Source organism: Anser anser (genome assembly GCF_964211835.1).
Source record: "Anser anser genome assembly, chromosome: 22".
Classification (NCBI taxonomy): domain Eukaryota; kingdom Metazoa; phylum Chordata; class Aves; order Anseriformes; family Anatidae; genus Anser; species Anser anser.
In genome coordinates this window covers 6015804-6031323 of record NC_139743.1, presented here as the reverse complement: position 1 = coordinate 6031323, position 15520 = coordinate 6015804, and the positions used below count along the sequence as shown (strand labels likewise).

General features: G+C 49.5%; 1 protein-coding gene and 1 long non-coding RNA gene across 3 annotated transcripts in view; one reads left to right on the top strand and one right to left on the bottom strand.

Annotated features, from left to right (window-relative positions):
- UBASH3B (ubiquitin associated and SH3 domain containing B) overlaps positions 1–15520 on the bottom strand; it is a 72650-nt gene that overhangs the window by 12987 nt on the left and 44143 nt on the right. Inside the window, exons 2-8 of one of the 2 annotated variants that reach the window (XM_083808687.1) lie at positions 14450–14503; positions 13657–13843; positions 12976–13174; positions 10338–10507; positions 8032–8240; positions 1028–1163; positions 501–621 (exon numbers count right to left, since the gene is read on the bottom strand). In XM_083808687.1, coding sequence (XP_083664813.1) covers positions 501–621; positions 1028–1163; positions 8032–8240; positions 10338–10507; positions 12976–13174; positions 13657–13843; positions 14450–14503 — 1076 coding nt within the window. Of the gene's footprint in view, positions 1–500; positions 622–1027; positions 1164–8031; positions 8241–10337; positions 10508–12975; positions 13175–13656; positions 13844–14445; positions 14504–15520 lie in introns of both variants that reach the window. The other variant, XM_083808688.1, reaches the window with a different exon arrangement.
- LOC310885398 overlaps positions 1–15520 on the top strand; it is a 77716-nt gene that overhangs the window by 23927 nt on the left and 38269 nt on the right. The window contains exon 2 of the long non-coding RNA XR_014574779.1: positions 5910–6029. This is a non-coding gene — a long non-coding RNA (uncharacterized lncRNA). The remainder of the gene's footprint in view (positions 1–5909; positions 6030–15520) is intronic.

The window sequence follows — 15520 nt, the reverse complement described above, 5'->3', positions numbered from 1 at the left end:
AATAGAAAGAGACTTTGTTGATAGATTTCCAGTCAGATCTAAAACCAACAGAGCCTGAAATTATAGTTGTATAGTTGTAGTTGTAGTCTGTAACTCAAGCATGTATGTATGTTGGGGCTTATGCCAGATTCAGCCTTCAGGACTTGTTTATAGTCTCATTATCGGCTTGCAATCTCCAATTTATGCCCTGAAAGGCTTTCTGAACCCTACCCGTAGTGGTGCAGTTCTCATTTAGGACTGAGAACCAGTCGTACAAAGGAAGCTTTTCCTGGTTGCACTGGGGTTAGCACTGGACACTGACTACCAACATCATGACTTCATTTCCACGTGAAAGTGCCCTTTGGTGGGACTGTTTTAATAGAATCCTTTCTTGCAACACTTTCCCAAATATCGGCAAACACAGAATGTACTCCCTGGCTTTTGTTTCTGCTTCTGGCACTTGCCGCTCTCTTTCCTTTCTCTAAACCTGCAGCCTGAGAGACCCACAGGAGCTGACTCACCTTTGGCATCAAAGCACTGTGACAACCAGTACTTCCCAAAAACGACATCCATTCTCTCCCCGTGTCTGCAGACGAAAAGGCAGCGCTTCTGAGGCCCTGGCTGGCTGCTTATTCTCAGCGGCTGGAAGAAAAATGACAGGATGTTTGACCTGCATGAAAGTGCAAGTATTTTTCTGAGGTTTGGTTCACTAACAGCACTCAGGGCCAGACAGCCCTTGCTCTAGCCTAGTGCAGATGCGGGTACAGGAAACTCTTCTGAAGTTGGTATTTAGGCTGTTATAAAACTGCTAAAAGAAGCAGAGGATGGGGCCCTGCCGCTCCCTGCGAAGAGCAGCTTTAGGGACGGCGATGTCTTCTGTGCTCGCGGTTTACTGCGCCGTTCAAACGCTTGTAGAGAATTGTGAGCTGAAACTTCCAAGGCAGGCAGCGAAAGGAGACAAGAGGATAAGTTGTTGGGGAAAAAAAACAGTTGCTGGAGGCTTGCCGTGAAAAGTGCGTGTGATTTATGTATGCGTGTGGGTCCCTACCTGCACGTTCTGGCAGATGATAGTGAGTGGCCCCGTGTCCCCAGGCCCCTGATCTTCCTGCTGCCTTCTCTCCAGAGCTCCGTCGCTGAAAGCTTGAAGGGACGGGGAAGATGTAGTATTCAGAATCGAGTAGGACCTGCCAAAACCAGAAAGATGTTGGCTGTGGGAATGCTTTGTGCCCTCAGACTGGAGCAAGGCCATTTCTGTAGTCTGCAGGAACAGGTGATAATTGTTTTCGTTCGTATTATTACATTATCATTTTAGTTCTGCCTAGAGAGCACCTTGCTATGTGATGTACACACATGAAGAGACAAACACGGTCTCAATTTCCTTAGAAACAGTTTCTCAGAACAGTCCCCACGCGCTGGTCCGTGAGGCTCAGTCCTCTACTGCTCTCCTGGAAAGTGCCGAGGCCTTCCTCCCACCTCGCTAACATCACCCGGGGACCTGCTGCCCGTTACTTACCGTGCTCTTGTGGACCAAAGTTTGGAAACTACAGAGAGTTTTCACTCGCCCTTGCTTTTTATATTTGTGGAGTGCTTGGTACAGCAGGGTTTGGTCTGGCCGCTGGCTGTGGGCTTGCTGTGATACGAATGTGAAATACAATAATTTGCCGAGCTAGTGGATTGTTTTTTTGGTACCATTTCCTATGTTAAATAAAACTGGAACATCCCTTTTTGTACTTGCAAGATACGGGCTGTGGGGTAGAGAGAATCAGCATGTGGAATCACTGGCTACCAGCTGAATGGCATCTCTTGTTTTGGCTGGGAGGAGGAAGGAAAATGCCCGTGCTTCACTGCCCAGGAGATACCGTGGAAGGATGGAGCACAGCCCTGCCTGTCGTGCTGGGCACTTTTCAGGGTTCCAGCACACAAAATAGCTCGTGTTGCCTTGTAGGGATGTGGCACGTTCAGTCTGGGTGGTGGGTTCTGCATTTTTCAGCGCTGTCTATTCCATTTCCCATCTACAGTGGGAATTTGTTCTCCCCAGTGCTTCCTGTTAAATGGAGCCGGAGGGACATTATAGATCCCGTTTTCCTTCAAGATGCTTATCTCGTGATGCTCTCTGAGCAAAGCTCTCATGCCCAGACATTCAAGGACTTTGCCCAAGACCCTGAGGAGTAAACTGACAGGCAATACAGAAGCTGCAGTGACCCTCTGCTGATTCGCATACATCGTATGGGCTACATTTGCTTAGTCATTAAAAAAACCCTTGTCAGTTAATGTATATGGTCATTGGCTTTGGCAGAAATAGTTGCCTTTGCTCGCACTTTTCAGTGCCTTAAAAATGTCACAAGTTGCTTCCTGACTAGCACCTAGCTGGGATAAAAACTCCGAGGGGTTTCTCATAGCTGTTAAAATAATACCGATGCCTCTACCAAAGGAACAAAAATAGGTCGTCTGCATTTTTGTCGGTCCCTTATCTGGTGGAATTTGGGTGCAAGGATGAGCCTGAGGTACATGAGGCTATTCAGTCAGGGGGTGATGCTGCAGGGGGGAGCAGGGGGTGGGTGCCAGCCCTGCTGGGACAGCGCTGCTGGTCCCCATCCAGCAGCGAGGAGCAGCAGCCCCGCCGCAGCCACTGCGGGCACAGCCCCCTGGCAGCAGGCAACCTCTCCAGCCCCCTGTACTCTTCCGGACCTGACCCTCTGAGGTTGGAGATTCTTATAAATGTGTTTGTTTTATTCACGGTGTTCCCAACAAGAGCTGAGCTTGCTCCAAGCAAGGGTTCCTCTCCAGGAGCTCGCTGCCCAGCTGCAGGCAGAACAACGGGGTCAGGGCAGCGAGTCCCTGCGGGTTACGCAGGGTACAGCTCCGAGGTGTAACAGGGGCGGTAGGTCTTGAAGAGGAGTTAAATGTAGGCAGGAGATCTTTGTGGATACGCTGAGGGAAATACTACCATGTGCTGGGGTGAGAAATCATGTCTAACCCTCCTCCTTGGAGCCTCTCCATCTGACAGATTGCGGGCAGAGCCGCACTCGGACCACGCTTCCAGCTGGCAGGGTAAGGCCAACCCCGATCCAGAGGCTGTGCGAGTGCAGGAGCGTGTGCCGAGCCCAGGGCAGCTCAGCCCTGCGCAGGGAGCACAACCAGACCTTTATCCCTGTGTGAAGCGGTCAGCCTGGAGCGCGGGTGCGACCAGCTGCGCGGAGATGCATCCTCCCCGACCCGCAAACTCGGATATCTCTGCGTGAGAAGGATCTGAATTTCTTCCCGTCGTTGTTAGTGTACAAAGTGGATCCTGAGCCTGAGCTCTTTGTCTTTATTTCCGCATTGCTGCTTCCAGCCCCCTCCTGTCTCAGCCCTTTTCTCCTTTCTCCACGTGACGGTCTTTCAAGGACACTGGCTTAGCGAATATTAAGGATGCGTTTGGCTACCTGTCTTCCCTTTACCCTGAGGAGCTGCTGCACAATTGCTGAGACTTACTTTCTCTCTAAGCCCTTACCAAAAGGCTGTGGACGCTGGGCTATCTATTTAGAGATGCTAGGATTCACTGCAAACGGTGATGAGGCAAAGGCACACGATCTTGCTGTGCCCGGAGGAGAGCCACCAGCCTGACTTCAGTGGTACCTCCTTGATGCTGCTGGAAAACAGGAACCGCTGAAGCTCTTTCAGCTTAGTCATCTTCTCAGGCCAGGTCATTGTTCGGGAGCTTTTCCCAAAGGCTCGTGGTTCCTCCGCTTGGCAAACAGACAACAACATCTTCTGTCTCCTGCACGGGGCAAAGGAGGCGCCTGGCCTTCCCGGCTCTCGGCAACACGCCGTGTCCTGGAGGCAGCGTCCTCCCGGCCAGAAAAGGCCCTTTGGAGAGCGGAGGGGCTGGAGCAGAGGATGGAGAGAGGGGCTCTGTGGTGGCACAGCGGTGCCAGTCCTCAGAGGTCAGAGAAGACCCCTCTGCCTTGCCCCTCGTTGCTGCCCGGGGGAGAGGGGTCCCCAGGGAAAGCGACCCTGCCGTTGTTGCAGAACGGGAAGGAGACAAAGTGGGGAAAAACCTCCTGAGGCACAAATACATCTTGAAAAATTCGGGCTCTTTTTCCTCCCCCTGCTCCTTGTGCCAAGCCTGATTTCTCAGGCTTATTAAAGGGGCAAGGAACAGCTTTGGCCTCTCTCGGGGAGCTGAAATAGCCTGCTGTGTAATATCTATAGTGCTTCTAGCCACTTGGGGGTGGAGGAGGTGACTATTTCTGGCTCTGCTGGTAATGGAAAAACAGCGCAGGGAATCATCGCAAGTTTTAGCTTTTGGGTAGCGCTGGGTCCGCAGATACAAAGATAGCATCTTTCCTTCAGCCATATGCCTTTAAATGTATATGCAAGAGACCCATGGTATTGTGTGCTTGGTTTTTGTGGCTTCTGCGGGGCAAGTCAACGTGTGTACCTTCGCTGGGCTTCCCACTTCCTCTGGGCTCCGTGTGCTGAGGGTGGAGAATTTCTTTTGACTTGGTAGCCCACTAATTCACAGGCATGGAAAGCAGCTTAGAAAATATTCAACGGTTTGCTGGGGAGGTTTGAAGGTGTATATATATATATAAATATATATATATATATACTGTACAGACTGGATCTGTAATTCAGATTCATTTCCAGTAGCTTCAACCCACCAGTAGCTTCTGCTGCTACCGGGAGTATATTTCCAGCTTGATATCACACAAGGGAAAAACGATTTTGTTTCTAACATACCTATGGCCAGGTCCCCTCCTAGGCTCAGTCAGAACAGATCTAGTGTCAGTGGTACAAATCTAGCCAGCTTCACCCCAAAGGAGGGTCTAGTGCTGGCTTCAGAAAGGCTATTTGTCACTTGCAGGACTCAGAACTAGCAGCAGAGCAGCCATGACGTGTCACTGACTCTCAGATCCTAAGATTTAGAGCAAACAAGTCCAGCTTTCCGAATGAGCATCTTTGGTTCATGCTTTTTTGCTTTCTGAAGCTTTATCATGGAAAAAAAAAAGGGAAAAAGAAACCAGCTGATCTTTTTGCATAACCTCATAGCTAAAGCTGGACCTGAAAGCACTGCTGGGTGCCTTAACGTCACCCTTCCTGCAGGGATGGCAGGAAGGGGTTACCCAGACTTAGGATCTGGGTTGCCTTGTGTGGGACACTAAAGCAATTTGTCTTCCATTATTTTCCAACCAATAGCACTGATCAGAGACTGAATGTTTCCCCTCATTGTCCCTAGCAGCTCCAATCTCTGGCACGAGAAGAAAGCACACCAGGAAGTGCCACAGCCAGCAGAGAAGAGTTCTTTAGGTGTATGGAAAACCCTTGGGGTCTGCAGAACAGAAGTGATTCCACTCCGATTTTAGAAGACAGGGAAAGAATTCAGCCCTGGAGGCTCTCAAGACACAACCTGGTTTCACGGGCAGTGACTCTGCTGCTGAAAGCAGAGCCCTTTCTGCCCTATTAAATGGCTCGCCAGGCTTGTCTCTTACTGATGGCAACCTGTTGGTCTGCAGCCGAGGTACAGACCTTCCTGCAGGGCAGGGATGTCGTTTTGTTCTGTGAAGTGCAAGGTCTGTGCCGGGCAGAGCTCCTGAGGCACCACTGGGATATTAGCCATAAAACCACCTCCTGCAGAGGCCAGGATTCAGCTTCTGCATCGTCTGAGTAGTGCAACAGGGAAACCTTTTTCAGGAGAAATGTTCAAAAGCTGATAAGGTGCTGGCAACCGTATTTTGCTATATGAACGGTTTGATCAAACATCCCAGAATAGCACTTTGCCTGTCATTTCTCCTGCGTGGTATAAGTAGGGTGCTGCAGCCCGGAGTGAGCTGTGTTTCAGTGATGATCTCAATAATGCGTGATTTTCACTTGAAGAATGCAGTCTCTTGTGACTAGGAGGGAAAGCTCAATGGCTCTTCTTTCTTTCTTTCTTTCTTCCTCTGCAGGGATGAAACAGGACGTGGCTGTGTACACAGGGGCGGCACAAACCAGCCACAGCATCCTCGGTCCCAAGGCTGTGAACTGGATCCCATCTCCTCCACCACAGCAGTTCCCCTGCAGTCCTGGTGAGTACTGCCATGCTTTCTTTCACGTCTATGAAATGAAGGTGCCCGTGCCCCATTCTTCTCCTACCAAGAGGATCCTGCTGTGAATACCTTGGCCTAGACGTCAGTGGGGCTTAGGTTGTCCTTGGCTTGCTCTATTGTTTTGACCAAATGACATTCTGTAACCTAATATTCCCCGCGGGAAGCTGTTGTGTAAAATGAGACTGTTTCCGGGTATGTAATAACGTTTTTGATAAATGCTCCATATTGCATGCTCCTGTTCCTGATTTATAGTCTTTAGTGGTAATCAGGGAAGGGGCATTTCCTTTCTTTGCTTGCCTGGAGACAAAGCGGTCCTGGAGGTACAAAACATTTGGCTTTCCTTTTAGTCGCTGCTGCAATAATAATTCTTTCCCATGCTAAGTCTCTAGGCCTCAAAATCCTTCCAGGTACTGTTAGAAGAAAAGTAAAATCCACTAGAGCATGGTGCTGCAGTATTTGTGGACCTGAGGCTATTTCGGCTGGCAAATTTTAGGAGAAGAAAGGACAATTTTGCTGGATTGCAGATGGGGAGGGTCTGGATTAAGTCCTGCCTTCAAACAAACTGGCTGGTTGACTTTGTCCATGTGTCTTGATTTTAATTTATTTAAGCCCTGGTTATTGGAGGTCTTTTCTTTGCGTGGAATGGAAGATGAGTTGAAGTTTGGTGATGGATACAGGGCAGGTAGGTCTGTTCTGTTTGGCTACCATCCGAATGAAAGCCCTTTACTAGCGGTGGCCACTTCTCAAAGGGCAGGCAGAAAGACAATAGATGGTTGTGACAAGAGGGGCGAACAAGTGATCTCTCGCTATGCTTGTCCCTGCCTGGCAGTCTTCTGGGTTGGGCAGGGCTCGGGGTTAAGCCAGGACTGGTTTGTAGAAGGGCAGTGGTTGTGGCAGCCACATCTGGAGGCCAGCCTGAAAGCTGCAATTGTCCCGCGCCTGCTTGCCATCTGCCCTTCACAAGGACACGTGTGAAGCCTGACGAGTCACAGACAAAATAAAAAGACTGCACGTCATCTTTGCTCTTTTGTTTCCTGCATTTTGCTCGGTTTGAAGAGTTGCTGGATCAGCTTCTGCTAAGTGCTGAATAAGGTCGGGTCTTGTTGTTCTGACACGGGTTATCATGCTTTCCCTTTCTGCACGCAGACCCTCCCACAGGTCATGTTTGCCTGCTGAAATCCGAAATACGAGCTGTTTGCGTTTGGTTCTATATCTCCTTCCTCTCCCTCTGTAACTTGCTGGTGTGACCAGAGCCAAACCCGCGCACCGGTGCACTGTTTGCCAGGGGGCCAGCAGGCAGGAACGTGCCTCTCCGCTCCCCTTGTCATCTTGTGCTCCTGCGTAGAAAATACTCCCTGTTCTCCAGATGGCTTTAGGTGCTTTGGGATGCAGACAGCCCTGTGGGGCTTGCAGGAGTGCCCAGACCCACAGGTTTTACTGCTCTTCAACTAATTCCCACCAAAAGCAAGAAGTAATAAGGCATAACCTTGTTCAAAACGAGGTTCTCACTGAAGCCAGTGTCATGCAGGCGACTAACCACTTCCGAAAGTCTTGCTAAGTATCTTCAGAAACCTTGCTGACCCCAAGTCCTTTTCTCCTGGAATTACACACAACACATCTCACCTCCCAGATTAATGCTCGGATTTAAACCTTCCTGATCCTACTGCCACCACCGAGGTGCCCACGCAGCGGTGGCTCTGCAGTGGCCATCTGCTCCAGCTCTGGGAACCAGCAGCAGCGATCCTGTGAGTAACAGTTGCTGTAATGTCTTAGCTAAATAAATCACATCATCCTCCAGTCCCATGCATTGGGCTGGCATCTGCTCTTCCTTTGCTTACGAGATGGGGCTTTGTGTGCCCAATGTTTCCCCCAAGTGACCTAACCAGCAGCCCTGGGAGACTTTTCACTTACCCAGGTGAGATCCCGGCTGCTGAGCCCCCTTTTTACAGTGACAGAAACTGAACGGAGCGGCTTTACCTACCCGTGAAACACCCAGGTCCCGCATTCATCCGCCTTCGTGATGTAATTTTCAGGCAGCAGCCCAGAGCAGCCAGTTGCAAGGGAAATGCCATAAATCCAGCCCTCACTTGTACTGGTTTGTTCCACTGGGGACATGAAAATAAAATCCCCTGGGACCAGCTCGAGTTCATCGTCATTCTGGGGTGTGTAAGGGTAGATCACTTGCAGAGTCTGGGGGAGAAACAGAAGCACAAATGAATGAAAGGGTTGTTAATGGCAGGGAATCTTCAGCAGAGTGGGGCAGGAGTGCTCCCGTACCAAACCTTTAACATGTGCTCGGTGTAAACAGCTCTCCTTACAATGCAGCACTTTGTGCTTTGTCCAGGGAAGCTTTACCTTGAGGGAATTCCTACTGCTTCCCACTCTTTGGTGTTGGAAAGCTTTTCTCGGTACTGACTCCTTCCTCCCTCTGATTCCAGCCATGTCTTTGATAACCAGAAGGGAAAGGAGGGGATGGCTTTTCAGAGGGAGCAGAAACATGACTGCGTGCTTAAAGTGGTCTGTTAAAAACGGAACTGAACTCTTAGTGTGAGCTGGAATTCACACGGTTCTCGTGGTCAGTGGCCGCTGTCGCTGTACCTACTTATGCTGAAAGAGCAGCTGTTATTGCTGCTGCTTTTGAAGTTGAGGCAGAGCCAGTCGGGGGACAGCAGGTCTGAGTGTGTGACATGCTGCTCCTGAGCTGCGTGTTCACAGGTGTGAGAAGCACTGAGACGCGGCCGCCTGCTTTTCTTTGTATTTCCTAACGTGAAAAAGTTAAAAGGTGGGGCAAAGCTCAGCGAATGTAATTCCGTAATCCTCTCCTCGCTACGGCGTGAGGAATGCACGCGTATTAAATGTCTGTCAGCGACTTTCCCTGGAAATGGCTGCAGCAGCGTCTCGGTTAAAAGGAGAACAAACGCGTTACTGTCCCTGGGCCAGTCTAACTTCTGCAACGGTGTCATGCAAAGACAAACCATGATCTGGTGAGCAGCTCTGATCTGCCGGTGGTGTCGGACCGGTTGCTCACCAATCCTTCTAGATATTTGTGGTATCTTGAAAGGCAGATGGAAACTAGTCACCGTCACCTGATACCGCAGGGCCCGAACTCTCGCACGCGGCTGCCTGGAGTTTGATGTGCGAAGCTGTGAGCTGGTTCTCAGCAGCACCTCCCTGCGTGATCGGTGGCGGTGCTGAGCACTTGCAGCTTCAACAGGACAAGATGACACTTGGACAGGAAAGGAGGCAGTCACGCGTGGATATATGGCTTGGGCTGGGTCAGAGAGCCGTGCACGAGAGACTTCAGCTCTCCAGAAGCTTTGGCAGTTTGTTTCCTCCACGGGGTATCGTGTGCTGGGCTAAAATCATTGTTTCCCACTTTGCCACAGGTTTTCTTTGTCTAATTCTGGACTGTGCACGTTGGTGGGATTAATCACCCCAGCCTTAGGAGTGTAGGTAGCCACCAGAGCCTGAGCAGGCAGCTTCTGGAGGTTTCCTCCTCCAGGAGCTGATTCATCTCATCCCCAGATAGACATCTCAGATGGGACAGATGACGCTCTTGTGGAGGTGCCTGTTTGTCCGCACTGACTGCGAAGGGAGCCTCGTGTGAGTGGCTCAGGCTTAGATGTCTACTTGGGGGTATTTACAGGGAGGTGGGACAAATCTCACACGTGGTTTCTCTGTGCCCAAGGTCTCAATTTACAGAACTTTTTTCTTTTCTTTCCATATATTGTGTCAGAAAACAATACTGAGAAAACTGTGGTAAGAGACTTAGGCAGTGCAGCTGTAGAATCCATGAGTACTTGAAGTATTTAGGCCATGAAGGTAAAGGTTTCTTGAACAATGAAACCAAATGCTGTGATTGATGGCTAGAGTTCAGGTTAAGATACACTGGCCTGGCTCTGGAGAGATCGGGGCAATTTACATCGAGCTAACAGGAGGGTCGTTGTTAGAATGAATTAATCCAGCAGGAAATCGTTCCTGCAAGAAATGAGATGGGGCGGGGGGGAAAGCAAGTCTAGATGGCATGAGTAAAGCAAAACAGGCGAGATGCTCTGTTGGTCCAGCTGACTGGTGGGATGTGGGAGATCTATGTTCTTGTGGACTGATGGAAATTCTTTAATGTCTGTGTAGTCTGTGCTGCGTATCTGGGCTCAGCACAGCTCCTCATGCAGCTCACAACCTGTGAGCACTGCTGAGCCACAAATGCAGCTAGAACAGCCTGCAGTTCTGCTAGATCCTCCTTTTTTTTTGGTCTTTTTGGACCGAAACAAACTCTAAGAACCGTACCTCGTGGTTAACGAAGCGTATGTCTCGGGAGAATATCGCAGCGACCCAGTCGCAGCCCAGCTTGACGTCGATGTTCTGCGCCAGCTTCTCCAGCGTGGGCAGGTGGCTGGTTTGGAAGTGGTAGGCCAGCGTCACGTGGAGCTGCTTCTTGTGGGGCTCCACATGAACATCTGCAACAAGAAGATGACGGTTATCAACAAGGGGCTGCCACGATGAGCAGCTTTTCTAAGGTGTAAGGGTGTCTGTCACCTCTGAACAGGAGCAGAACTTCTCAAGGTAGCTTAAGTGGAAAAATTGTGTAGGTCAGTTTGTGGAAAGGCTTTGGGGAAGTCAGATATGGGTGCCCTATATAGGCAGTACCTTGGATCAAGTGATTGGATTTGTGGCCTGATTCAGTCCTTAGTCACACCGGGGTGGTAGACAAGGCATCCACGCCAAACTGCCAACGCTCATTTGCATTCAGAAAAAAAGGGGGGTCTGGATGGTGTGATAGCAATTACTGTAATTTTGGGTCTTCTGCTAAAAAAGAGACTTTTCCAGGTAAGGGGTAGCCTTTCTTTCATTGGCAGCTGAGGCTTTCTCCAAAATAAGCAAGTAAAAAAGCATAATTTTTACTGTCCCTCCTCTGTTCTCTCTCTTACATTATATATCAGAAATCCATAGAGTTTACAGGTTCATGCAAGTTGATGAGATCTTTTTCCTGGACATTAACTGGGTTACTAGTTCACCCACTGAGGGTAAGGTGTTCCAAAATCATGAAACCAGAAGTTGGTAAGATAATTACCAGCTGATTCCAAAATGATCCCGTAGAAAAAGAACCTGTATTAGGAAGAGAGTCAAGGAAGCAGAAAGGTGAAAATACGTGAAACATTGGGACTCTCCCAGTGGATGTGGAAATCATTGGATGCATTGTTTGCATGTAATTTACTCTTGCTTATTCAACCAAAAATTGCAATTAAATTTGACTGATTATTCAGTCAAAATTGCAGCTATTCAGAGACTTGGCTCCAAATGCCAGCCAGGGGTAGCTTTGCGAGCTCATCCATCTTGTTTTGATCAGCACGAAAAAAATATGCTGTGGATCTCTGAAGAAGCCCCAGAGACTTTAATGTGATAACTTGACCAAGCTGTGGACTGCAATGCAGCAAAGAGCTTCCCCTCAGAAAGAACTGACCAGTTTGGTCCGAATTGGAGCTGTTGCAGGGCTAGAAGTCTGCTGGAAGCTGCTGGTGCCTCCTTCTCTTCTGGGTCAGCATTTTTGGGGTACGCAGTGCCCCTTCTGGCTGTGTTGTTCTGGATGGTAACGTACACTGTGAAGGGAACGCTTGCACTGCTCTCACGTGGCTGCAGCAGTTCTGGGACCTGGCTAACATCTTTGTGCTTGTTGCTGCCGTCCAAAACGTGCACTTGTAATGCTAACAGCTATTTCCTCCCTCTTCTAAGGGGAAGAAAAGTTCTAGGTCACCATCAGGTGGAAGCAGTGCATTTCAGAGGTGCGATGAACCTATGACACCTCTGTACCTCTTCCTCTGAACCAGGGCAGCCACCTGGAGCTGTTCTGCAAGGTGTCGCGGGCTGCCTGTCTAGATGGAGACACTGCAGGGGCTCGGCCGTTGCTGTACCTTGATGCACTTAAGCTCCAGGATAAGCCTGCGAGAAGGAAGGACCAAGTGTTGTGGCTGGGCCACGAGGTTTGGAAAGGGCACCTCAGGTCTTCTCGCCGAGCCCTGGGTGTGCATCTCAGAAATGCAGCGAAGACCCAAAGGCAGAGGAAAGTTTTGTGACAGCGGCTCGAGGTAGTGAGAGGAGCAGGAAACGCTCAGCCTCGCGGGCTGTGTCTAGCTGAAAGGTTAAGGAACCGCCAAATGTCAACTTCCCCTTCAGGAGATAACACTTGAGACTAAGTGCGAGGTGATCTTTAAACTGAAAAAGCCCTGAAAAACAAGGCACCCAGCAGGGTGCTCCTCTCAGGCTCTTAGCCCTCAGGCCACCCTTTCTGCAGCTTGCAGGTATCGCTGCTTTTCTGTGGGCAGCCCTGACATTTAGCTCCCCGTGTGTACTCACATTAATTGGGTATTCTCCCGTTGCCCAGTCATGGTGAACCATCACAGCATCGATAAGGTAGCGAGACAGATGACCTTTGAAATGGCCACTGTGAGGAGTGTAGGCTTTCATGTGATGCAGCATCACGGTCCTCGGTATCTCAAGTTAAATTACACAGCTGGACTAAGACCACTGCTTGCTGGGTGAGTGGTCATTTAATATATATATATTTTAATAACAAACGTAATTCTTGGCATGAGCAAAATACCTCAGTGCAGTAAAATGCAGCTGATTGTAATTATTTTTCTGATGTGGCAGAGAGAAATGTAACGTCTTTTAGTAAAAGGAGCCCTGTATCAGGGCTGATACATCAGCCTGGCTTGGGAAGAGTTCTTTTAGGAAAAAAAATACTCATCTTCTCGTCTCCTCTTCCTCAGGAGCAGTCTGTTAGGAGAGCCACTTGTGCTGGGGTTAATTCTTGGTGAGGAACCTCTGCGTGGGCTGCTCCTTCGGCTCCTCTTTGCAAGGGTTTGCACGAGCGAGCCCAAGCCCTGACCAAGCTGCGAACGCTCGGTGGCTGCCTGCAGTCACTCACCTGCTTTGGAGGCTGCCTCTGCAGCGAAGTCTGCAGCAAACTTCTTGAGCACCTCAGCACTTTCTTCCTTGACAAAAAGCCCGATGAAGTTCGAGGATGTGTAGAGCTCCAGAGGCAGAGGGGCAGGGAACTTGCATTTCCACCGCATCACAGTGGCCTGCAGAGCTTCAGTGAGAGCGTCGACCTTGCTGTCCTCGCACTGCCGAAGGAAAGAGGACAAGCATTGCTCAGAACTGAGCCTTACGCCTGTGCTTAGTTCTGTAGCGCACTCAGAGAAAGGAAGGGCTTGGGTGGCTGAGCAGGAAGGGTAGAAAAAGCCTGGGCCGCAGAAATAGGGGTCAGACATCATCTGTCCCCCCCTTGCCCCTGAAGCAGGATCAGCTGTCCCAAAGTAACCTGCCTAACCTCACTCCCTGTGCTGCCTATTCGCATGTTAACAATCACTGGAGGTTGTGAGAATTTGGTCTGCTGCTCCTCCCTGAAAACAACTTGCTTACAGACCAGTTACCTCCCCGACAAGCCCAGGCATCAGGCGGTTCTGGTCCTAACACCCCTGAACTCTGAGCACAAAAACCCGCCTGCAGCGACCAAACCAAGCGTGCAGCACTTCCAGCCCGAGCCTGGCGTGGGCCGCTCATCAACGCATGCATAAAGGCAGCAAAAAGAGGAGCTCTGGTTTACCATAAAGAACTGGCAAAGGGTGATATGTGGGAAAATGTTGTGAGCTTTGTTCTTCCCACAGATCTGCTTTGACTGCTGCCAGAACTCAGAGAGCTTCTGAGCCAGGGGGCCGGTGGGGCGCAGGTAGAGGACGTACTCCCGGGGCAGAGTGTCGTCGAGGAATGGGTCACCCACATGGGAGAACAGCCTGAGGGGGAGAAAGAAGTGTTAGACTGACATACAAAGGCTTTTTTTTTTTTTTTTTTCCCCAGCAAAATCAGCTTGCCCTGTCCTCACTCCCTTTCCTTCTTCCTTTATGGAAAAAATCAGCTCTTACGGGTCAGGCAGAGAGCTGTGCTGTCTCTCTTGCAGCCCATTACCGCTCCTAAGTAACACAGAAAATGGGTTTTTAGTTTCAGACCGAGGCTCTCAAGATCTACCCTCCGTCACTGCTTCTGCCTCTCTGACATTCGCTGTACAAAACACGGCAGGGAAAGCACTGGAAATTGCTCAACATCTTCAAGAAGGTGGCTCTCGGTTTTGTGTTTAGGCACCAGGGTGGAGAGCAGCAGTTCCTTTCTCTCACCTTTCTGTTGCTATTACGTGCGATCACAAACTCCCTCAGACAAGGCTTGCTTCTTGGTTGCTTATTTGCAGCACTTAAATAATAGGTCTCTAATTTTGCTACTGCTTTCCAGACAATGCCCCTGTTAAAACTTCTGCCATAACATTTTACATTCTGCTGGCTAAAATCTTAGCCTTTCAGTTCACTGATTTCTTTTTCTCTTTTGAACATTTATTACTTCATACCAACCAGTCGCATGCTGCTTGAACGCTTCTTCCACCTGTTGACGCCAGTGCTTTTTGTCTGAAAAGAAAGCAAAAAAAAAAAAAGACTGTTTCAGTGATGCTGGCTTACACGGATACAGCCTCATCTATTGTTCGAGCCGAGCAAGACAGACGTCTTTAATCTCACATTAGCTAGGAGCTAAGTTCTGCCTTAATTCCTTCCAAGTAGGGTTACATATTGTGAATACTTACAGGAAAACTGAGTCAAATTTTGGGGTGAAGCCTAGGGTGATTAAAATAATTACAGCCATACACCAAGCATCCAAACCAAGCGCATCGTGTGTTGCCAGTCTAGTCCTGCAATTATTTAGCTGAACCTCTGGATTTTCCCTGGTGCTTTTCTGGACAGTGAAGTGCCTTCTAGCAGACCTCTAGCTAATGGCATTTAATGGCCTCTGCGCTGGGCATTTGCTCGGCAGGGAAATGAAAAGGGTTGGCTCTGAGGCGCAGGCACTGCAGTGGCACCGAGGACAAGAGAAATTCAGCTGCCACCAGGGGGCACAAACCCGAGATTTTTCAGGTTAGAATAACCTGCCAAAATTTGCCAGTGCTCTTCAGTCCTTATTGCATGAATGTGCACTTCTGCTTTGGTTTTTTTTTTTTTTTTTCCCTCCAGGATGCCTAAATATCCCTTTTCCCCCAGCTATTAGCACCAAAGTCTTCTGTTAAGCAAGTTGTTCAGCTGCAGAACAAACCAGTGCGGTGCCGCCTTTTTATCCCAGCAGAGTTTTCCAAATGCTCTGCATCAGCACCGAAATGCAGCTGTGGTTCAGCTCAGCTTTGTAACGCCAGAGACTGCCAAAACGAAGAACTCACCCAGAATCCAGGAGGCATAAATGTGTAGCAAAAAATATGAATGAAGGAGGCAGAAAAGGATAGAAATTTTAGGGCCTTGAGGCAGAATCGGGCCCTTGGCTGGGTGTCGGGAGGCAAACTCCCCATCAGTAGGTGATTTCAGAGCTTTCTACTTAAGGAACGAAGGGCACTGTTGCTCTCAGACAAGTGCTACAGATGCGGTAGGAAGGAGGTCACCCTG